At 35.7% G+C, this 24684-nt stretch overlaps 2 protein-coding genes across 3 annotated transcripts in view; one reads left to right on the top strand and one right to left on the bottom strand.

Moving 5' to 3' along the window:
* Positions 1-11203, bottom strand: part of Npat (nuclear protein, coactivator of histone transcription) — a 47164-nt gene extending 35961 nt beyond the window's left edge. For both annotated transcript variants that reach the window (XM_076846444.2, XM_076846445.2), the window contains exon 1: positions 11048-11203. In XM_076846444.2, the coding sequence (XP_076702559.2) occupies positions 11048-11084 (37 nt within the window). In that variant the 5' untranslated portion in view covers positions 11085-11203. The remainder of the gene's footprint in view (positions 1-11047) is intronic.
* A 368-nt stretch (positions 11204-11571) lies between these two features.
* The window catches only part of Atm (ATM serine/threonine kinase), a 157510-nt gene continuing 144397 nt past the window's right edge, over positions 11572-24684 (top strand). Inside the window, exons 1-5 of the mRNA XM_076846443.2 lie at positions 11572-11691; positions 13864-13961; positions 14043-14155; positions 15345-15490; positions 18923-19087. Of these exons, the coding sequence (XP_076702558.2) occupies positions 13890-13961; positions 14043-14155; positions 15345-15490; positions 18923-19087 (496 nt within the window). The 5' untranslated portion in view covers positions 11572-11691; positions 13864-13889. The remainder of the gene's footprint in view (positions 11692-13863; positions 13962-14042; positions 14156-15344; positions 15491-18922; positions 19088-24684) is intronic.

The following is a 24684-nucleotide window of genomic DNA, read 5'->3' as shown; positions in this document are numbered from 1 at the left end:
CTTTACTTCATTTTTACTTTACCCAGTGCTTCATGCATGCCAGGTGAGCACACTACCACTTGAGCCATATCCCCAGCCCACAATAAATTTTAAATTTAAACACTTCAATCAAGAGATTGCCGGACACAAGAGCACATGCCTATAATCCCAGTGTTTTGGGAGACAGGAGAATTTCAAGTTTGACACCAGCCTCAGCAACATGGCAAGGTCCTAAGCAACTTAGCAAGACTCTGTCTCAAAAAATAAAAAGGGTTAGGGATTTAGTTCAGTGGTCAAAGTCCCTGGGTTCAAACCCAAGAAGAAAGACCAAAAAAGCAGAAATTGACAAAATGGATGAAAAACATGATCTAACTTTATATGCTGCGGATAACATATACTTTAGATGCAATAACACATAGGTTCAAAGTAAAAAGATGGAGATCTAGAGATACAGATCAGTGGTAGAGCATATGGGTAGCATGCATAAGGCTTTGTGTTCAATCCCAAGCACTGGAGTGGGGGAATATACCATCTAGACAGTAACCAAATAAGAACTGGAAAAATTATGTTAATATCAAAGAGTAAATCAAGACAAATACTATTACTAAGACAATGATAAATGGGTCAATCCATCAAAAAATTACAATTGCAAACACACATGTACTTAACAGGACACCCCTCCCACACACACACACAAAGCATAAAGCAAGAATTGACAAAAGTGGTAGGAGAAAGACACAATTAAACAATACAAGTTGGAGATTTCACTATAGCATGTTTTTAATAGTAATTAGAAATAGGCAGATCAGCAAGGAAAGAGAACAACACTGTAAATTAACCAGACCTCATAAATATATATAGAACACTTAATAATAACACAAAACACCTCTTTTCTCATGTGCACATGCAACATCCAGGATGGACCACATATTAGGACTATCTCTTTGTCCTAATTTAAAGTCATACAGAATATGCTCTCTGACCACAATGGAATAAAATTAGAAACCAATTATCAAAATTCACAAATATGTAGAAAGTAAACAATATCCTTCTAATAAAAAGGTCAAAGAAGAAATGAAAAGGGAAGTTGGAAAATATTTTGAGATAAAAGAAAAACACAATGTATCAAAACTTAGACATGCAGTGGGTGGTGGAAAATGTATAAATGTAAGCACCTGTATGAAAAAAGATGAAAAATACTAATAAGCTAATCTTATACCTTAGTAAATAAGAAAAACAGCAAACTAAACCCATAGCAAGCAGAAGGAAGGAAATAGGAAATACTAGAGTAGAAATAAATGGATATAAGAAAAACAGAAAAAAAAGTCAATGAACTTAAAAGCTGGTTATGTGAAACTAAAAAACATTTAAAAATCTTTAGCTAGACTTACACAAAAAAGGGAGACAACTCAAATTACTAAGATCAGGAATGTAAAAGGGGAATAAAGACATCTACTACATTTTGGAAATAAATAAGACTGCAAAGGAAATTATAAAATTGTATGCCAACGCTTTAGACAATCTAGGTGAAATGGATAATTCCTAGAAATACATAACCTTCCGACACTTAATCAAAAAGCAGAAAATCTGAACAGATCTATAACAAGAATTTGTAATAAAGAAAACACTCACAAAACTCAGAAACAAATGACCTTGTTGGTGAATTCTATGAAACACTAAAACAGGAATTAACATCAATCCTTCACAAATTAAACTAAGTTATTCCTCCAATATATGCAGAAAAACAATTTGACAAAATTTAACACCCTTTCATGATAAAACAGTAGGAATAGAAGGAAATTTCCTCAACTCGATAGAGGAATCTATGAAAAACTCACACGTAACATATTCAATGGTAAAGAACCAAAACTTGGGCTGGGGTTGTGGCTTAGTGGTAGAGTAATCGCCTAGCATGTGTGAGGCACTAGGTTTGATTCTTATAAATAAAGGTCCATGAACAACTAATTTAAAAAAAAAAAAAAAGAATCCTTAGTTTCCCTGTAAGATCAGGGACAAGACAATGAAGTCCACTCTAGATATTTATATACAACATTATATTGGAAGTTCTAGCTATTTAGGATAAATAGTAAAGAAATTGAAATTTAAAAAAAAAATCTTGATTTGAAAAGACAAAGTCAAGCTATCCCCCCATCTGTAGATGACCCGATTTTTTTTTTTTGCTATAGGGGATTGAACTCAGGGGCACTTAATCACTGAGCCACATCCCCAGCCCTATTTTGTATTTTATTTAGAGATAGGGTCTCACTGAGTTGCTTAGTGTCTCGCCGTTGCTGAGGCTGGCTTTGAACTCCCAATCCTCCTGTCTCCACCTCCCAAGCCACTGGGATTACAGGTGTGTGCCCCCTGATGTTTTATGTGGAAAAATCCTAAAGAACCAGCACAATTAGAATTGACAACTTCAATCAAGTTGTAGTATACAAAATGAATATATAAAAAATAACTATATTTCTGTATGCTTGCAAGGAACAATAAATCAAAGAATTTAATTTATTATAGCATCAAAAAGTATACGAGTCTTAGCAATAAACTGAACAAAAGGAGTATAAGACTCGTATACTAAAGAGTAGAAAACACTGAAAGCAATTAAAGAAGCCCCAAATCAAAGGATATATGTTAATGGGTTGTAAAACTTAATAGTGTTAAAAAGTCAATACTTGCAAAATTAATCTATACATCCAACATAATTCATATTGAAACTTCAAATCCCTTTTGTACAGAAATGGACAAGTTGATCCTAAAATACACTAGGAAATACAAGGGACCCAAATAATATTGTAAACTAGCAAAATGGTGAAGCACTCAGTTACCTGTATCAAAACTTACTACAAAATTACACTGGTCAAGATAATGTGGCAATAGCATAAGAATAGCTATATAGTTAATAGAACAGAATTGAGAATTCAGACATAAATGATCAATTGATCTTTAAAAAGGGTGCCAAGATATTAGGGGAAAAAATAAATAGAAGTTAACAACTGGCACCAGAACAATGATATATCCATATGCAAAAGAATGAATTTGGACCCGTACCTTATCCCTTATTCAAAAGTTAACTCAAAATGAACCAAAGAGCTAAACATAAAACCTAAAACTCTTAAGAAAAAAAAGGTAAAAGTTCTGTAACTTGTATCGGGCAACGATTTCCCAATCATTTTAGTTGTTGTTTACATACAACTAAAACACAGCAACAAAAGGAAAAAAAATCTTATAATTTAAAACTTCTGCTTCCAAGAATTTTATCAAGAAAGTGAAAAGACAACTGATAAAAAGGAAGAAAGTATTAGCAGATTATATTATCATATTATCTAACAAGTGACTAGAAACCAAATACACGGTGAACTGACAGGACAATGATAAAAAGATAATTTAATTAAGAAGTGGACAAAAGATTTGAATAACGATCGTTCTCCAAAGATACATGAATTGTGAATAAGCACATGAAAAGATGCTAAATTGTTAGTAGGAAAACAAAATCAAAACCACAAGAGTTATCAATTTATATATACTAGGGCAAAGTACCAGCACCTGTAACAACAGAGCAATCTTGAAAACATGCCAAGAGATAGATGTCAGACACAAATAGCCACATATTACATTTCACTTAGATGCACTGTCCAGAAACAACAAATCCATATATATACAGAAAGCAGGTTAGTGTTTGCCAGACAATAACAAAAGGCAAAAGGGGGAAATTAGGAGTGACTATTAGCAGTGTGGGGTTTCTTTTTGGAGTTATGGAAATGTTTTGAAATTAGTGGTGATTATTGTTTTCCATTTTGTTTAAAGTGAATTATATATCCAAATGAAAAATAGAATTCTAAATTCTTAATATGCTGTATGAAGCTTTACTTTCTAATTTCCTCTTTGGCCTTATATAAATCTTGCTGTCCCATCTCTTTCAGACACACACACACATATTTTATTTTATTTTTGGTACAGGGGATTGAACTAACCAGGGAGCACATCCCCAGTCCTTTTTGAAATATTTTATTTAGAGACAGAGCCTAAGTTGCTTTAGGGCCTTCCTAGGTTGCTAAGTCTGGCTTTGAACTTGTGATCCTCCTGAGCCTCTGGGATTATAGGGTGTGCAACCATGTCCAGCCAAATTGATCTTTTTAATACATGATCATTCTTTACCTAAAGAAACCTATATTTCAGATACCACTACGTTAGCATTTCCATCATTGAAGATCACAATGCAGATGTAAAATTACATGAATTAAAGATAACTGGTATTTTTCATTCTTTTTATTTGTGAAACTATGACTAGCTATGGTTGACAAATATTGTACTTATCTTTGTAGGAAACTTTTTTCAGTGTTGTTATAAAAGTCAACACATTTTTATTAGCTACTAAAGAAAATATTTCTAAGGTTTCTTTCAACTTTAAAATTATCAGATTATGGGTTGGGGTTATGGCTCAGTGGTATAGCACTTGTCTATGAAGCACTAGGTTTGATCTCACTCAGCACTACATAAAAAGTTATTGTGAAAAAAAAAATTATCAGGTTCTGTTCTCTTCACCTGAAACTATATTTTTAATCTTGTCATAGTCGTAAAAAAAACCCTAATAAGATGGCCTACAAAGTCATTACACATGAGGGTTTTAAAAAGGAAAGGGCAAAGAAAAGGCATCCCATTTTAGGCACTGCCCTAACTGACTTGAGACTCAACTCACCACTTTCTACTTATAGTTGATGAATCAGATTTTCCTCTAACTAATGCTATAAGGAGAAACAAATATACAAATAAAAGCCTGAAGACAATGTGCTTCGGAGCACGAAACCTGAAGAAACATTTATTTCAGGTATGATTACTTTAATACACCCATGGTTGAAGATCACAAGGCAGATGTGAAATTACATAAATTAAATAAAAATTTGGGGGCTGGGGCTGAGGCTCAGCAGTAGTGCACTTGCCTGGCATGTATGAGGCACTGGGTTTGGTTCTCAGCACTGCACATAAATAAATAAAATAAAGGTCTATCAACAACTAAAGGAGAAAAAACCCCCACAAATTGGTATTTTTTCCTTTTTGTGAAACGATAGCTATAGTTGGTACTTTCCTTTTGATTTTTGAAATATAGTCAGTTGTGAATGGCATTCTGCCAGGTATGTTATTTGGACTAAATGAGTCAGTTGCTACTAGAATTTCATGAACATAGAAATTTAAAGTATCTACAAACCACTGGAATCACCCTGGAATTAGGGCAGTTGGAACATTCTCTTCATGTTTCAAGATTTAGATTGAAAATGCCAAATAAACAGTTTTTTTTTTTTTCCCCCATGGTGGAAAGTTCCAAAAGCACTTATCACCCCAGATGTATCTGGTTACTTACTACATCCAACAGGTGGTAGTGTAAAATCTAATTAAATAAACTTTCTTTCCCCAAGACCAGGCATTCTCAGAGTGATATCACCCTAATGGGGTGAAAACGATTCTGGGGGGAAAGGAATAAGAAAAATTTTGTTTTTATGCATAAATCATATTTATAAAATGTATGAACAGATATACAACATAGTCATAACATTAAAACTTCATGTGGGGAGGGGGAATTGTTGAAAAAAGTCTAATAATATTAGTCCTTATGGGCTGTTATAGTGAAACAGTTTGAGAAACAAATCCTATACAGAACACAGTGATATAGCCATATTTACAGGAAAACATGGTCATCTGACCAGTATATGTTGGGAAAAGAATAATCACATATCAGATAATTCATGGTATATCATAAGACAGTACAAGCTTGTATGGCACACACTTGAGAAAAAGCTGCTAAAAGGATAGCTTACTTCTCTCTTTTTTTTTGGTGCTGGGATTGAACTCAGGGCCTTGGGCTTTCGAGCCAAGTATTCTAACAACTGAGTTATACCCCCAGCCCCTATCTTCTCTTTTTTTAAAAAAATATTTATTTATTTATGTATCTTTAGTGTTAGGTGGATACATTAGTTTGTTTTTATGTGGTCTTCTCTTAATAACACGCCCAACTATCAGCAACCTCAAGCTCCCATTTTAGATTATATGTGATATATTTTATTTTTGTTCTACAGGTTCCAAAATAATTCAGGAAATAGTTGAAATTCATAGTCATTACACTTAAATGACCAGTTTATGTGCCTAAAGTATGCTTATTTATCAAGTAACTGATTGCAACCAATTCTCAAACAGGTGATGGAAAGAAAAATATTAACTGTATCAAGGGATTTAAGGAATCGGAATGTCAAGAGTTGGACTTCTTCCTATTTGTAAAGAGGGAAAGATAAAAAGAGAGGAGTCCAAAGGAAAAAATAGTAAAGCCACGTATGTAAAAATATCTCCTTCACATACTATAATAATTCCCCAGGGAAACTGGTGGTTTTATGTTCTTGAAAATGTAAATGATTCTTAAGACTTAACAGTGCCTTGTACTACTAGATCTGCAAAAAAGAGAGACAGGTCTTAATCTATAAATGTTATGATCCATAAGAAGCTAGAAGATACATACACAAGGAAGTGTAATGCACGGGCTGGGATTGTGGCTCAGCAATAGAGAGCGCTTGCCCAGCGCGGGTGAGGCCCTGGGTTCGATCCTCAGCACCACATAAAAATAAACAAATAAAACAAAGGTAATGTGTCCAACTTCAAATAAAACGATAAGTATAAAAAAAAAAAAAGAAGTGCAATGCAAAGCAAAAAATAAGAAAATAGGGCTGAATTACTTTATGAGAAGATAAGGGTTAGGGAAATTATTACCAGGCTTGGGGGAAAACTATGCAGTGCTTCAAAGAGGAGGTGAATCCTGAAGGGTGAAGAATCCTGAATACGCTGATATGAAGTGTATATGCAGAGCTTATTTTGGGAAAAGGCCCAGTTTGGATGCACCACAAAGTATATGAAAAGGAACAGTTAGTTGGAGATACAACCAAAAAAATAGTTAAGGACCATGAAAAACTGTAAATGTCAGTTATGAGTACAGGTATTATTCTGTAGACAAAGGGGAATATCATGCTCACAGTTGCACTTCTGTAAATGCTTATCAAATATCTTTTGTTTTTGTGATATAAAGGTGAATAGAACCAGTGGCTCTTAATCTGTTGGGGGTGTGCCTGTTCTTGTCCTGCATGCCCTCAAATCCATTCTTCATTCTTCTGTATGACAGGAAGCCTATTCCATACTGGCAAGGTTTCCCAGGCTCATGTCAGCTAGCTTTGGCTGGCTTTGCTAAATGGGAAGCGCTAATGTAAGACCAGAGGACAGGAGGAAGAGGCTGTGTATTTTGCTCCCATTTTATCACTGCCTCAACAGAATCTCCTCTATCACTAGTGCCCTCTTACAAATAGAAGTCTATCTTCCATCTTCTACAGTTGCCTCTGGTTTGCTTTCTCTCTCCTTGTCCTCTTGATTAGTGTATGGCTTCCTGCTATGGTAACCTCTGAGTAGCCTTGAGTAAGCTGTTTGGTTTCTTAGTTCTTCTATCACCAGTGTAGCCAATTCCCTCATTAAATACTTCTATGTTAAATACATTGACTCCTATTACTTCTGATTAGATGCTGACTCATAGCGAAAGTAACAAACCCGGGCTGGGGATGTGGCTCAAGCGGTAGCATGCTCGCCTGGCATGCGTGCGGCCCGGGTTCGATCCTCAGCACCACATACAAAGATGTTGTGTCCGCCGAAAACTAAAAAAATAAATAAATATTTAAAATTCTCTCTCTCTCTCTCTCTCTCAAAGAAAAAGTAACAAACCCATTTGGGAAACTGAAGAAAATTCAGGATCCTTCATCTATAAAAATGCCAGATGCATATAAACTTTTACAGATAGTTTTGGAGGCTTACAGAACTTCAGAAGCTTGTTCATTAATCCAACATTAAGAATACTGAAACTGGGGCTCAATGTTAGAGCTTTCCTTGCATGTGTAAGGCACAGGGCTTGATCCTCAGCACATTATATATATAAAAAAAAAAAAAGGTATTGTGTCCACCTACAACTTATATTATATATATATTATGTATATATAAATATATACGTATAAATACTGAGATGGACAAAAAGTAAGTTTCAGTATAGAGAAGGATGATGATGACGGTTGCAGAGCATAGTAAATGTACTTAATACCACAGAACTGCATACTTAAAATAGCAAAAATGGTAGACTTACAAAAAAAAAAAAAAATCACAGCTACAATAAGACCTTTAGGCAGAAAGCACTAACTATAATTGTTGGGAGAGATTTCAGAGATCATGTTTTGAACTGAATCTTTTTTTTTTGGGGGGGGGGGATAAGGATCAAACCCAGGAACGCTTAACCACCAAGCCACATCCCCAGCCCTTTTTTATGTTTTATTTTGAGGCAGGGTCTCACGTAGTTGCTGAGGCCGGCTTTGAACTTGGGATCCTCCTCCCTTGACCTCCTGAGCCCCTGGGATTTCGAACTTACCTGAATCTTGAATACAAGCATATTAGACAAGGAAAAGCAGAATATATAAGAATATGGGGAGATACTTCAAGTAGTTTGCCCTGAAACATTTGCTGCAGCGTAAGGCAAATGTTAAGACGAGATCAAGCAAGAGAGGCAAGTAGGATCAGTTCAACAGAGCACCTCACCTGATATGCTGATAAAAACCAAAGTGGTGTACAAAGGCAATAAATAACACCGATAACCAGAGCTGTTCAAGTGAGTAATGAGGTGCAGAAGTCAGTATAATTTGCTGAAGAATGCAAAGGAGATGAAATAAAGCAACTAAATTGTTGTGTGAATAAATTTGACTGAGTGTATAAAAAGAGTAAGATGAAATTAAGGAAAGTGGTTTTGTTGTGTTTAAGGGTAAAAACCCTAATCATATAAATGTAAAGGGAGAAAACTTGAAAAAGGGTTTAATACAGAAGGGGCTATAACTGTGGAGAGTGTATGACATAAGAATCAAGAGCTAATAAAATGGTAGTTCTGATATATATGTATGTAATTTTAAGATTTATAATGTTAAATAACAAAATCAAGAGCTGAGAATGGGGAAGGCCTGCTCTTTTTGTACACTCATTAAGTGCATAACTATTTCAACTTTTAGAATAGTTGGCCTGGTGTGCGTGCTTTAGGAAGATTTATAATAGCAAATAAGATGAATTACAAGAAGACTACACAGAAAGCTGGGCACAGTAGCACATGCCTATAATCCCAGGGACTGGGGAGTTTAAGGCTGAGGGACCACTAGTTCTAGGCCAGCCTCAGTAACTTAGTGAGACCCTGTCTCAAAAATAAAAAGGGCTGGGGATGTGGCTCAGTGGTAAAGCATCCTGGGTTCCACCCCAACACTGAAAAAAGACTTATTTAGGAAGCCATGACAAAAGTCTAAAATAGAAGTAAGAGGAGGTATATTGCTGAGATTGGTGGCAGTAACTGTAATGTGAAGACATTAAGGACAAAAAGCCCCAAATGACTTTTAAGTTTTTATCCACTAAAAGAAGGGGAGGGGCTGGGTTGTGGCTCAGCAGTAGAGCGCTCACCTAGCATGTGAGAGGCCCTGGGTTTGATCCTCAGCACCATATAAAAATAAGTAAGTAAAATACAGGTATTTTGTCCAACTACAACTAGAAAATAAATGTAAAAAAAAAAGAGAGGAAAAAGACAAAAGAACAGCTGCTGTTAAAACATGCTAAAAAATTCGAGCATAGGACAACTACTTATTATAAAAAACTATCCATTCTAAAATGTCAATAATGCTGAGGTTGAAACACCATTTTTAAGACTATGAGTACTCAAGTTCAATTGGATCATCTAACTACTAAAAGACAAAATTCTTAAGCAAATATACAGAGGAAACACATAAGGTTTATCAATGCATATTATGAAAGTCCACTTTTCACTGTCTTACCTATAATTTATAGGTAAGCCTAATAAATATAATGATTTCAAGGCATCCAGCTTTTTAATCGAACGTATGGAGTAGATCCTATAGATAATCAGTTTTGAAAAAGTGAGGAAAAGATTAAACGTTAACAAAATTTTTGTGTTCAGTCATTAGTTTTTTCCAAAAATGAATGGTGGAACCATTCTCCCCCACCCCCAGGTTTCTCACAAATGTGCTTATTATGAGCCCTGCACAAATACAATATATATTACAATATATATACAAATACAATATATATATTTTGGAACGGGCTGAGTATTTTTAAAGGCACAAAACAATTGGGGTTTTCGAACAATAAAAAAATGGTAGTACAATAATGGTTGCTGAAACTACGGGAGGTTTCATCACATATGTTTACCATTTACTTTTAGGGACGACTCATTTGATATTTGTAAATCATTGGCTTAGCTTTTGAGCTTTACGTGGTCCATGGTTCTCGTTACAATCCTTTTTATTCTTTCAGGGGGCAAACAAGAACAAAAAAATTCTCCTACACAGACAATACATTCAGACAAACAAGTAGCCCACTAACCACTCTTCCAATGGGGGAAAAACCAGGGCTATAAAATGTGTAACTAAAAGGCATTTCCTCCCTGAATTTTTTTGATCAAAGGAATTGGAATTACGACTGTTTTAAAACATGCAACTGGCATTTCAAACCTCTACGCTGGGCGACGTACTGCAGGGAGTATGGAGAAAGAGTACCCCCATCAGTTCCCAAATCCTAAATTCTAAGGCCAGGATATGAGAAGGGCGTCCGAAAGGCCCTTTTCCAAAGCGGGATGGCTGAGAAGTCCTATTTTGGTCTCAGCTCTGACAAGGGAAAGGTTAACGAACACACAGCCTGTCCGTCACGTAGACAACTCTCTACCAGGGGTCGCAATTAAGCGCGCAGGCCCGACTTTCTTCGGAATCCAGGCTCCAGGTGTTCCACCCCGAGCCTGCCCTCGCCACGCAGCCCCTGAGGAGAGGGGCGTTCACCTACAAAGAGGCTTAAACTTCCCGGAGCCTCCAAAGGACGGAGAATTATCACCAGATATGAACATGTAAGCGAGGCGGCAAACCCCCAAAGCTTCCCCACCCAAGGAAAGCCTCTGGCCGCTAAGGTCCTTCCGTCTTGCTTCGCCTGGTCCAGCAACCCTTCCTCCGGTGCCCGCGCTTACCTAATACCAGTCGGGCCACGTCTGAAGGTAACAACATGATCCGAGTCGCAGAAGGAGCCAGAATAAGAGACGAGACTCAGGTGAAGGCAAACACAGCGACAGCTCCTGCGCCGCATCTCCCGGTTCCACTGGCGGCACTGAACCCGCGACAATTTGTCCCGCCTCTCTCGCCCGACAACAACCAATCGCTTCCGCAGGGCAAAGAAAGGCGCCGAAATGCCACCCGCCTCGGAGCTCCTTGGCGCTGTCGTCATTTCCGTCCGCAGAGTTGGAGGGGTGGGGCAGAAGAGGGTGAGGAGGTGGGGTGTCGGAGCCTCTGGGCGAGCCCTAGGCGTAAGGTAGCTCGCTATTGGTGGGCAGGGCGCAGGCGCGCCGTCTCTGACCAGGCGAATGTTTTGGGCGACCTAGTGTTTTGAGCTTAGAGCGCGTGATATTCCTGCGCATGAGCACACTGTGCGCTGCCGCTCTGCCAGCCTTTCTCCCGGGACTGAAGCTCCGCCGCCACGCTGCATTTGAGCCGGAAGCGGGAAAGACCGTGGATAACGGGTTGCGAAGCTGTGGTGGGGAGGAGGCCAGAGGAGCGTGGATTTGGGCTGCAGCCCTGCCGCCTCCAGATATACTACTTTGGCGGTCAGAGCGCGGCGGTAGGGACGGGGAGTCTACGCAGTGGCTTGTGCGTGGGAGTATTAGCGTGGTTCCAGTCGGTCCTGTTGCCCGGGAGCGCAGTCCCATGCATTGCTCTGGAGCTGCCCTAGCCTGTTGTCTTCACCCCTTGTTTCCGGCCGCCGGTCCTCATTATTCTTTCTCCTGTCCTTGTTCTCGGCCCCTAGCGGACTTTAAATTTGCTGGTGCATGCCTGTAATCCCAACTGCTTCCGGCGCCCTGGCAGAAGTGTCTTTAAGTTCAAGGCCAGCCTAGCTAGACCCTGTATCAAAAAATAAAAAAGGGGTTGTAGAGGTGGAATCCCTCGGGATTCAATAGCCAGGAACGGGAGCTGTGTGTGTGTGTGTGTGTGTGTTTGTGTTGAACCCTGTTACCTTACGGTTCAAATTTAAGTGACTTGACAAAGTCATTTTTTTCCACTCGTAATTGATACTTTCAGACAGCGACCGTTTATTGAGATTTAAACTTCAGCCTTGTCCAGATCATGGGCCCTGGAACCACAGTACCAGAGTTTGAATAATGATTTTAAGCTGTGTGACTTTTTGCTTAAAGAAGTGAAGATAAGTGAGCCTTAGCTGTTAATGTTTTTTCCTAGAGACAGATAAGTAGACAACTACAATTCAAGGTGATAATGTTATAAAAGAGTACTGTAGTGGTAGAGCAACAAGTTCTGTGGAAATGCAACCTGGGAGAATCAGTTTGACCTGGACATGACTGTGTAAATTGTTCTGGAGGGTGGTAGTAGTTTTCCAGACGGGGAAATGCGTGTAAAGACACAAAATGTAGCAAGTCCCTGAAGCCCAAGAGCAAGGTCTGGCATTGAATAAGATTTGGAGTCTTCAACACATTGAAGACAGCAACGAATGAGAGCAAGGAGACAAACACTTTATTTGAGGTGTGAGAGGAAGAACCATCAAAGAGACATATTAAACTGTCATGAAAAGGGGAATATGATAATTACTAACATGAACTGTTTTCAAGGCACTGTGTTAAACGTGACACTCCTTTGAGCTATATATGAGTATTGCTTTTTGTTTTGTTATTGAGAAAACGGATTTGGAGAGATTAATGAACAAACTTTGTCTATATTGTAGAGTTTTTATGTGACTGGATCAGGATTTTAACCAATACAATCTTACTATAGAGTTCACATGCTCTTAACCAATAGACAAGAATGGCATGTCAAGCCAGAGTTATTTCTCAGAAAACAGGATGTAGTCTTTGTGAAAGTCTTCAAAGAGATTTACTTGATTAAAATCTGAAAAGGAACATTGGATTGATCAATTCAAAGACTGTTACTTAGAAATCTGTATTATTTCAGTTGAATATTGGGAGTGGAACCTTTAGTTTCTCCAACATACCACACTCTTCTTGGGACTCTTTGGTTATACTAGTCTCTTTCCCTGCAGTGTTGGTCTTCTAGCTCCTTCTGTAATTGGCACCACTTCATTCAGATCTTGACTTTATGATAACTTCCTTTGAGATATGTTCCCTGACAGTTTATCTAACACCATCCTCGGTACTGTTATTTTCTTTTGTGTTTTTGTTGCCTTGAAGGCATATTGGAATTACCCATGGTTTTATCATTTTACTTGTTTATTTGTTTCTTTTCCTCTTCCCCTCGTATATCTCCATTAAGGGTAGGATTTGTGTTAGTTTAGTTCTTTTTTTGTTGTGGGGGAGGTTAGCTATCCCTAACATAGTACTTTGAACATAGTAGGTGTGAAGGAAATATTGTTTCACGTATCAATGAATGAACATCTTCTGTTTATGAAGATAATACTGAACTGCTTTTTTTTCACAAGAAAATTAGACTTTATCCTGCTACTATAAACAAAGAATAGATTTGAGTATTGGAACATTGTTTTGATATGTTCTAAGAAATATTTTAAATTTAAGTATTTTAAATTTAACTGCTATTGGAACATGCAGATATTAAGAAAAACCACTGTGCCTTTGATGACAATATGCTTGTTAATAACACAGTCTAAGTTATGTAAAGGATGGAAGTGTAATTCAATGGTAGAGCATGTGCTTAGCATTTGTAAGGCCCTGGGATCAGTCCTTAGCATGAGAAAAATATATAAATGAAGTAAACGATTACATAATTATTATTACTATTATTAATATTTTATATGTATATTTTTTTACAGATAAGAATGTTCTGAAATCCTGAACCATGAGTTTAGCACTTAATGATCTGCTTATTTGCTGCCGGCAACTAGAACATGATAGAGCTACAGAACGAAGGGTAGTAAATGGCTTAGATTTAATTTTTCCTTGAAATTGAATGTGATCGGTAATATATTATCATGTTCATTTTTGTTTTCAGAAAGAAGTTGAGAAATTTAAACGCCTGATTCGGGATCCTGAAACAGTTCAACATTTAGATAGGCATTCAGATTCCAAACAAGGAAAATATTTGAATTGGGATGCTGTTTTTAGGTATTGTACATTTAAAATTGTCTTTGCTTTGTCTTTCAGTTTTATTTCTGTTGAGATATTATTTTTGTAAGGCTTTGCTACCTGTGTTTTATTGTGCCTTGCATATGAAGTTAGCACTTAATGATTATCCAAAGCATTATATTTAAAGGATGCTTATTATATGGAATGCTTTAAGTATTAAATCAGTGTTCCACAAAATGTCTTATACATGTCCCACTGATATTGAGAAAGAATTCCTTTCATATGGATTAGTTTGTAAGAATTCATTGCAAATTAGAGGAAAAATTTGAAGTTATAACAAATACTTAATTGTTATTTTGACATCTTTATTACTGGAATTATAAGCAGCTGCCATGGGTTAAGTTATAGTAAAACAGGTGAAAGAAATATTAGGATACTTTGAGATGAATACAGTTAAAAAATAAAATCTTAGGCAATGAAAAGATATCCTTGGATAGAACGAAGTGGCAAACAGGGTTGATGGGTTTTTACATTGAGACATGATTTTCAGTTATAAAGTCCATTTGTAGCAGTTTGTAAGTCTTAGGAAAGATGAAATAGTTAAAGTTAATGTAGAATATTGAGGGCATTAAATAACTTGAAACAATATTTGCAGTCAAGAGGAAATAGGAATATTTAGTTGTCTTTTTTTAGCTCTTATTTGGTACTACACTGTTACAGATTTGAATAAATGTGACATGAAAAATGCATGTTCCTTGTTCTCTGGTTATTTGGTTTATTTTAGATACCACTAATACAGTCATTACATAAAGGTGAGTACTTTTTTGTGTTAGCTGATTAGGTAGGCCAAATTGGCACCTGATACTACTGGCTAGTCATGAAGGTAGAGCTTCACTTAAAGGCTATAGGTATGATCAGGTAGTTAGAAAGGAGGAAGAGAGGGTTGTAAGCCCTCAGTAATATTGTGAACTTTTAATGACAAAATGAGAAAGCAAGTAATAAAATAAAAAGTCAGGAAGGCTACAGATTGAGAACATTGCAGGCCAGACTCTATACTGGTGTTGTAGAGGTTAGGCCTTGAAAAAGGGATTTGTTTCAGTTAACTGGTACATTGAGCAAAGCAATGTGGTTTTAAAAGATGTTCTTTGTGATGACATTAAGAACATTTTAAAATTATAAATATTTAAGCATAAATTTTTTTCTGGAATTCTATTTCATTTTCTTGAAGATTTTTGCAGAAATACATTCAGAAAGAAACAGAATGTCTGAGGACAGCAAAACCAAATGTATCAGCCTCAACACAAACCTCCAGACAGAAAAAGATGCAAGAAATCAGCAGTTTGGTCAGATACTTCATCAAATGTGCAAATAAAAGTAAGCAACATTATTTATTTGAAATAAATGGTTTAATAAGCTACCATACAAAAGTTTGATCTGAATATGATAACATAAGTATGTTAATTATAGCTTCTAGATATATAATGAATTTTAATACTGTAGGTTCAAATATTTTGGAGAATTTATTCAAGCTTAAAATGATAAAATCTTAGAATTAAAAGGATTAAAAATTATTTCAATTCCTCATTCTTGTATCCCCCTCTACATCCCAAGCACTCAGATACAAATACTGTGTAAATGACTGAATATACCATTTCAACTTTCTTTTCTATCTTTGAACAGCTTTATTTAAACCCTGTCTGTTTTTTGTTAGTGCTTCTAAGAATACACAAAAATACCTACTTAATCATGTTTTTATCATGAGATCTTTTGGGGTATTTGAAGATAGCCATAGTATTTCCCTTGAGTCCTCTTAGGTAAATATATCTCTTTCTTTAACTCATATGTCTTAGTTTTTATTTCACTCTCTTCTGAATACTCTTTTCTTTTTAAATATTTATTTTTTAGTTGTAGATGGACATAGTACCTTTATTTATTTATTTTTAGGTGGTGCTGAAGTTTGAACCCAGAGCCTTGCATGTGCTAGGGGAGCACTATACTGAGCCACAATCCCAGCCCCCCTGAATATTCTTTAGTTTAATTATATCTCCCGAGGTGTGGTGATCAATTTTTTGGGTATATTCTGATGAGTACAGATAGAACAGGATTTGCATATTTTTTATTGTATATTTTTACTAATTCTTTCTGAGATCACATTAATTTCTTTGGCAAGCAAAACCCATCCTCAGCTAATGTTGTGTTTACTATCACTTAAGAAAAATGACAGCAACAAAACCCAGGTCTTTTTAGCTACTGATAAGCAGTATATCTCCCATATTGTAGAGCTGAACTTGTACAGTGGTATTTTTTAATCAAAATATAGGTAAGCTTTTGTAAGGAAATGGGCATTTACTTAGTGCTGAAGAAGAAACATTTGTTTAGGGACTTCTGGGCTCAGACTCTGTAGTCCTTGCAGTTAAGGATATGATTTTGGTAGCAACTTTATGAATCAGAAAACTCAGATGTTTGTAAATATTTAAACACTTGTTTTAATATTTATTTTTTAGTTGGACACAATAGTTTTATTTTGTTTATTTTTATGTGGTGCTGAGGATCGAACCCAGGGCCTCGAAAGTGCTAGACAAGCACTCTACCACTGAGTCACAACCCCAGCCCCCCATGTCCAGATTTTGACGAACTTGGTTAGCATTGGTATCCATAAATGGTATGATAGAAACAAGACATTAGGGGGGAGAAAAACAAGGGAAAGGCATCTGGGAAAGAACAAATAAGGAAATATTTTTCATTCCTTTATGTTAGCATTTGTCTGCATCTGCACAAAGCAGAGAGCGTAGAAAACAAGAAGCCAACCTGTGAAAAATGTTCAGTTCCATGAGCTTCCATGAAGTTTCTGTAAGCATCTTAGGTCTTTTTAAGACAGATTTTTTTTTTGGTCATAAAAACTGCTCTATATAAGCAATTGCTCTACCACTAAGCTACTCCCCTGATATAAGACAATTTTTATTTTTAGGGAAAAAAATATATGTCAGCGTGATTTTTTTTTTTTTTTTTAGTATAATTCTTGAAACACTTCTCCAATTTGGCAGAGAACAGAATATATTGGAATAAACAACATTGAAAAATATGATTTCAGCCTAATATTAGTTTACATAGCTATTTATGGGGATATAAAGATTAATTCCCTTCCCTAAGGATTTGATAAAACAACATAGATGATAAAAACATTTTTGTAGGAGAGAGATGCACATGATGTCAAGAATATCATATGGGGGCCAGGCACAGTGGCACATGCCTGTAATCCCAGTGACTTGGGAGGTTGAAGCAGGAAGATCGCAAGATAAAGGCCACCCTCAGCTTAACAAGACTGTAAGCAACTTAGCAAGACACTGTCTAAAAATAAAAAGGACTGGGGATGTAGCTCAGGATAAAGCACCCTTGTGTTCAATCCCCAGTATCAAAAAAAAAAAAAAAAAGGTTCATGTGGTAGTACAGTTCATCTTGGTCAGGTGCTTAAAATTATGAAAAACTTAGGGAATAAGGTATATCAGTGTATAAGTCATTATTGAAATTATGATAACATTTGATCTATTATGTCAATATGAATTACTAAAATAGTTATTTTTAAATATAGTTTTTATACCTTTAAGAATATATATTAAGGCTGAATTTTCAGAATCTCAAATAATATGCTATTAAAATTACGCCTTACATGTTTGTACAATGTTTGTATATCTATTGTGGAACTTGGAAGAATGTTTATTTTTCAGTGTAAAGAGCCTTCTTGTAATCTTGTTATTCTAATAAATTCATTCTTTATAAAAGTGGGAAGGAATTTTGCATCATTTTAAGTCTAATGCTAGAACTGTGAATGTGAATTAGTAAGGATAGAATAATTATTGATTTTGCTGTATATTCCTGCAGGGTTTGACAAACTTCATCTGTAGATGGATTAGATAGTAAATATTTTTACTTTACAGACCAGGTGTTCTTTGCCTTAATTACTCTGTTGTTTTGGCCTGAAAGCAGCTTTACACAATGGGCATGCATGTGACTCTATTCGAATAAAACTTTATTATGGGGCTCAGTGGTAGAGCGCTTGCCTAGCATGTGCGAGGCCCTGGGTTCAATCTGGAGTACCACATAAAAATAAATAAATAAAATAAAGGTATTGTGTTCGACTACACCTCAAAAGTAAATATTTTTTTTTTTTAAAAACTTTATTTACAAAAACAGACAACTGGCTGACTTTGCTCTTGGGCCATAGGTGTGTGTTTTTTTGTTTTGTTTTGTTTTTGTAGATGGACACAATATCTTTATTTTATTTATTTTTTTTAATGTGGTGCTGAAGATCAAACCCAGTGCCTCACACATGCAAGGCAATCACTCAACCATGAGCTACCACCCCAGCCCTTGGGCCATATTTTTTAATCCTTGTTCTGTGAAAAGGAGAGATTAATGTCCCAAATGTTGTTATTTAAGTATTTTTGATTCCAAGTTTTTTTTTTATCAGGGATTGAATCCAGTTGTATTTAACCACAGAGCCATATCCCCAGCCCTTTTTATTTATTTATTTATTTTATTTAGAGACAGGGTCTCCCTCAGTGCTTAGGGCCTTACTAAGTACTGAGGCTGACTTTGAGCTTATGATTGCTCCTGCCTCAGCCTCTCAAGTAACTGGGATTACAAGTGTGTGCCATTACATTCAGCACAAGTATTCTTAATTTAAGATTTTAAATCTAGTGATTTACTATACAGATAGAGTATGTGCTAGAGAAGAATCTAATGTTGCTGCTAGTTTATTGATGAGAGAAATATTTTTATGTGTTTCTTTGTTTTATTTTTAAATAGGAGCACCCAGACTGAAATGTCATGAACTCTTGAATTATATCATGGATACAGTGAAAGATTCATCCAATGGTGTTATTTATGGAGCTGATTGTAGCAACATACTACTCAAAGACATTCTTTCAGTGAGAAAATACTGGTGTGAAATATCACAGCAACAATGGCTAGGTATGTTTTGAAGGTTGCTATTTGTGATTTTTTTCCTCATGACAGGACTTTCACCAATAAAAGCATTCATAGTGTATCTGTATCGCCCAAATGACCTCACACTTTCATAGTACTTTAGTGAAAGAAATTGAGTATCAGTCTTTTGATGTGATTTTACCATCTTGTATATTCTGTGATATTTGCTCTTTAATTTTAAACAAAATGTCCTTAATTTTCATTTACTACATACTTTCTGAAGTATTAATCCACTAATGTTATGGAAAGGACAAGATATAGAAGTATCAATTGGATTAGGGAATTAACAGGTTCCTGGTAAGATAATGGAAATCAGTGTATTAGAATGAAATATACAAGATCCAGTGATTTACTAGATAGATAGAATGGGTGTTAGGCAAGAATCTAGTGTTTCTAGTTTATTGATCAGAGGTACTCAATGATCATGGAAAAAGGAAATTATGGTCAGAATCTGAAATATTTCAGTTTATTGATTTTAAAAGTGGAACAATTCTGAGAGAATTTAATGGATTAAAGTGGGATTTGCCATTATCGAGGTGATTTTAAGCCAGATGTTAAAGTCTACTAATCCACTAGCTCTGAAAATTTAGAAACTTAAGACTTTTTCATTAAAAAATACTAAGGCTGATTTTTGTTAACTAAATTAAAAGACATTTACCTATATTTGTTGTTAATTTTATGATTTCAAAATGAGATGTATATGAATTACAAAGCCATGAATTAGTGCCCTCACTTCTGCATTATTCTACTTTTCCAAATGAATTAAGGAATTCTCAATAGTTGCAGTAATTTCTTGTGAGTTATTTGGGCTGTTGCTGTAAACAGCTGTTGCTGTTCCATCAAACAATGGACTCAAGTAAGCCAATGATACCTACCATTCTCAGCCAGATGTCTCACCAGAGTGGTCTAATGATATTTTGTATATCTGGGAACTTTAGATTATTGCTTACGACTGATTATACTGTAACAGGGCAGTCCTTCCCTCAGTCTCTTTGGTATGATTCTTCCATATCATTTGTTGTCTAACCTGCTTTTTGTTCTTTAAAAAACTAGTGTTACTTCTTATTATCAGTCTTATTTTCAAGTAATTTTTGTAATTCCCTTTTCTCAGGCTTGCTTCTTGATTGAGGACTGTTCAAAAAGTGAAATCTATGCTCAAAATGTGTTTGGTAGAAGTAGTAATTTAAGCCATGGTTATGATATTTTTTTATGGGAAGAATTTAGAATGAGATGAGAACATACCCTAAGACTGAGCCGTCATCTCCATATAAATTTTGGAATTAGCTTATTGATTTCTACAAAATATCATGCTGAAATTTTCATAGATTTTTTTTATTGAACAATTAAGAATGTGTAGCCATCTTAACAATGTGGAGTTACTCAATCCATGAATATGAAATCTCCATTTATTTAGATCTTTTGATGTTTTTCATTAGTGTCCTATTACTGTCACCTGACAGATTTTATACATGTTTTGTTAGATTTGTATACTGCAGTAGTTTGTAAATTGCACTGTTTTTTAAATTAATTGGTTAATAAATTTTTAAAAAAATTTTTTTAATTTGTTGTGATTAGTTATACATGACAGTAGAATGCATTTAGACACATTGTACACAAATGGAGCACAACTTCTTCTCTGGCTGAACATAGTGCAGACACATTGGTAGTATAATCATACATTCAGCCTTTGGATTTGAGGGTTTGGCTTATTTCAGTTAGCATGATATTTTCCAGCTTCATTTACCTGCAAATGCCATACTTTCATTTTTTTAAGGCTGAGTAATACTCCACTGTGTGTATGTATCACATTTTCTTTACCCATTTATCTGTTGAAGGGCATCTAGGTTGGTTCCATAGTTTAGCTATTGTGAATTGAGCTGCTAGAAACATTGATGTGGCTGTGTCTCTGTAGTTTGCAGATTTTAAGTTCTTTGGGTATAAACTGAGGACTGGGATAACTGAGTCAAATGGTGGTTCCATTCTAAGTTTTCTGAGTAATCTTCATACTGCATTCCACAGTGGTTGCACCAATTTGCAGTCCCACCGGCAGTGTCTGAGTGTACCTTTTCCCCTACATCCTCACTGACACTTATTGTGGCTCACATTCTTGATAGTTAAATTGCGCTGTTTTTGAAGTTTCGTTTTCCAAGTCATTCAGTGCTATTATACTGATGTACAATTGATATTTGTATCTTTTTAAAAAAAATTTTAAATTTTTATTCATTTATTTTTTGGGTATTGGGGATTGAACTTGGGAACATTCAGCCACTGAACCACATTCCCAGCCCTAATTTATATTTTATTTAGAGACAGAGTCTCACTGAGTTGCTTGGTGCCTCGCTGTTGCTGAGGCTGGCTTTGAACTTGAGATCCGTTCGTGTCAGCCTCCTGAGCCACTGGGATCACAGGTGTGGGCCACTGTATCCTAGCACTTCGTTAAAATCTTCTGTTACTTGTAAGGCCTTTGTGTGTGTGTGTGTGTGTGTGTGATTTTTCTTCGTAGATAATCATGACACCTGCAAGTAGTAATTTTTTTCTTCTTTCTGAACCATGTGGCTTTTATTTTTTTCTAATCTGGCTAGAATCATCAGTATTTTCCACTCCATGGTTAAATAAGTTTAAGAAAATTTATGATTTTTAACCATTTTTAAACATATAGTTCAGTAGCATTAAGCACATTCACATTGTAACACCACACACACACATACACACACACGCACACAAAAATCCCTAACATTGTTGTGTAACTATCCCTTCTACCTCCAGAACTTTTTTTTTCTATTCATTTGCTATGGTTTGGATATGGGTTGAGTTCATCCACACAAGGGTTCATGTGTTGGAGACTTGGTTCTTAATATGGCTGTGTAGAACTAAAGTCTAGTGTTAGATTATGGGAGGCATGCCCTTGGGAGGGATTTAACATAGTTCCTGGGATCTTCATTTAGCTCCTGAAAACACAAGGGGTTATTAAAAGCCTGAGCTTGACCCCTGAATCTCTGGCTTCCTCTGACTATATGTTAGCTCTTCCCCGACCCAACCCCCTCTCACATGCATTCCCATCATTGAGGTTCCATCTGCCTTGAGACCATCATCAGACCCCAACCTCCAGAACTGTGAGCTCAATAAACCTCTTTTTATAAAGTTATTTGTCTTCAGGTGTTTCATTATAGTAACAGGAGATGAACTCATAACACCATCAAATAGTAATTCTCTATTTGCTATTCCCACTGGCTCCTTTTTTTTAAATTTATTTTTTATTGGTTGTTCAAAACATTACAAAGCTCTTGATATATCATATTTCATACATTAGATTCAAGTGGGTTATGAACTCCCATTTTTACCCCAAATACAGATTGCAGAATCACATCGGTTACACTCCTGACAGCTACTATTCAACTTGTTTTTTTAAATGTTTTTATTTATTTATTTATTTTGCATTACAATTCTTAATACTATTCAACTTTGAATTTGAAGTTCTAGATTATTCATTGTTATGGAGTAGATGCTTGTGTTACCACAAAATTTGTGTTAAAGTCTAATTCCCTAATGTGAGGATATTTGGAATTGTGGCATTTGTGAAGTCATTAGGTCATGAGACCAGACAGCTAGCTTTCTCTCTTTCTGCCATATGAGAATACAGGTAGAAGTCAGCAGTTTGCAATGCAAAAGAGGATTACCAGAAGTGGACCATACCTGCACCCTGATTTCACACTTCCATTCCCCAGAAATGTGAGAAATAAATTTCTGTTGTTTATAAGCCAATATATGATAGTTAATAGCAACCTGAACAAAGCAGACAAAAGCAGTATTTGTCCTTTGCAATTGGCTTATGACATTTACCAAATGTCATTGATGCTCATCCATCTTGTAGCAGCAGATCAGACTTTCCTTCACTTTTAAGACTCAACAATATTTGAACAAAATGTCACATTTTGTTTATTCATTGATGGACACTTAGGTTTCTACTTTTTGGTTATTATGAAGAATACTGCTGTGTACAAATATCTCTTGGGTTTCCTGCGTTCATTTCTTTCAGATTTATATTCAGAAGTGAAATTGCTGATATGATAATTCTATATTTAATTTTTGAGGAACCAAGATATGTTTTCTCCAGAGGCTGCTCCATTTTACATGGATAAGGGTTTAAATTTCTTCACATTTTCACTACTTATTTTCTCTGTTTTTTGAATGATAAAGTAAAATGGTGTTTCATTTGCATTTCCTTAATGACTAGTGATGTTGAACTTTTCATGTTTATTGTCAGTTTATATTCTTATAGAGAAATATTTAAGTTCTTTGTTCTTTTTTATTATTTTTATTTATTTATTTTTTTAGTAATTTTAGGTTCATAGCAAAGTTGAGAATTTATAGATCTCTCATATATTCCCCACAACCCCAGTTCTTAGTCTCTTCCATTATCAACATTTCCTATCCTTTGCCTATTTTTAGTCAGGATTGTTTTTGTTGTAGGAGTTTTAAAAAATATAGATATTAATTTCTTACCAGATGTATAGTTTGCAAATATTTTCTCTTGTTCCAGGGGTTGCTTTTTCATTGTTGATAGTGTCTTCTGATGCACAAAAAACTTTTTAATGAGATGAAGCCCAATTTATTTTTTCTTTTGTTGTTCTATCAGAGAAATCATTGCCAAATCTATAGCCTAGTGTTATGAAACTCTTCCCCTTTGTTTTTTCCCCAAAGTTTTTGTTTAATAGCTTTACCACCAGTATGATATTGAATAACAGCAATAAGAATAGACAAATTCGCCTTCCTCTGATCTTATGGAAACCATTCAGGGTTAGACCAATAAGCAAGCTATTAGCTATCAATACAGGTTGAGGATAGCTCTTCTATTCATTGTTACTAGTATTTTTTTAAATTATGAATGGATGTTCAGTTTTTTAAGTGTTTATTGATATGATTATCTAAGGTTTTTTTTTTTTTTGTTAGTCTGATGACTTACAATGATGGATTTTTCAAATATTTAGCCAACCTCAGTTCCCACGATATACACCATTGGGATATTGATTTCAGCATGATTCCCTGCTTTTTCCTCTGCCTTTTCCTACCTCTCTTTCCTTCCCTCTCCCATTCTCCTTCATCTACTCTACTAGACTTTCTTTTACTCAGCTATTAATTTTTATTTGATTGGTTCTTTATCTTATCCTATCTTTCCCTCTTCCTTTCCTTTATTTCACTCTATCTTAATATTTGACCTTTGAGTTTCTGAGTTTGGCTTATTTCACTTAGCATGATATTCTTCATTTCCATCCATTTACTGGCAGATGCCATAGTTTCATTCTTTATTATGGCTGAGTAGAACTCCATTGTAGAGATATACCCCAGTTTCTTAATCTGTTCATCTATTGATGGGCATATGGATTGATTCCATAATTTAGCTATAGTGAATTGTACTGCTATAAACATTTAGTTGGCTGTATCGCATAGTATGCTGAGTTTAGATCTTTTGGGAAAATACCAAGGAGTGGGATAGCTGGGTCATAAGCTGGTTCCACCCCTAGTTTTTTGAAGAACCTCGATACTTCTTTCCAGTGTGGTTGTTCTAGGCTGCAGTCCCACCA

The sequence above is a fragment of the Callospermophilus lateralis genome, chromosome 2, assembly GCF_048772815.1.
Source record: "Callospermophilus lateralis isolate mCalLat2 chromosome 2, mCalLat2.hap1, whole genome shotgun sequence".
Lineage (NCBI taxonomy): Eukaryota > Metazoa > Chordata > Mammalia > Rodentia > Sciuridae > Callospermophilus > Callospermophilus lateralis.
The sequence above is the reverse complement of the archived record's forward strand: the minus strand, read 5'-3'. Positions and strand labels throughout refer to the sequence as shown.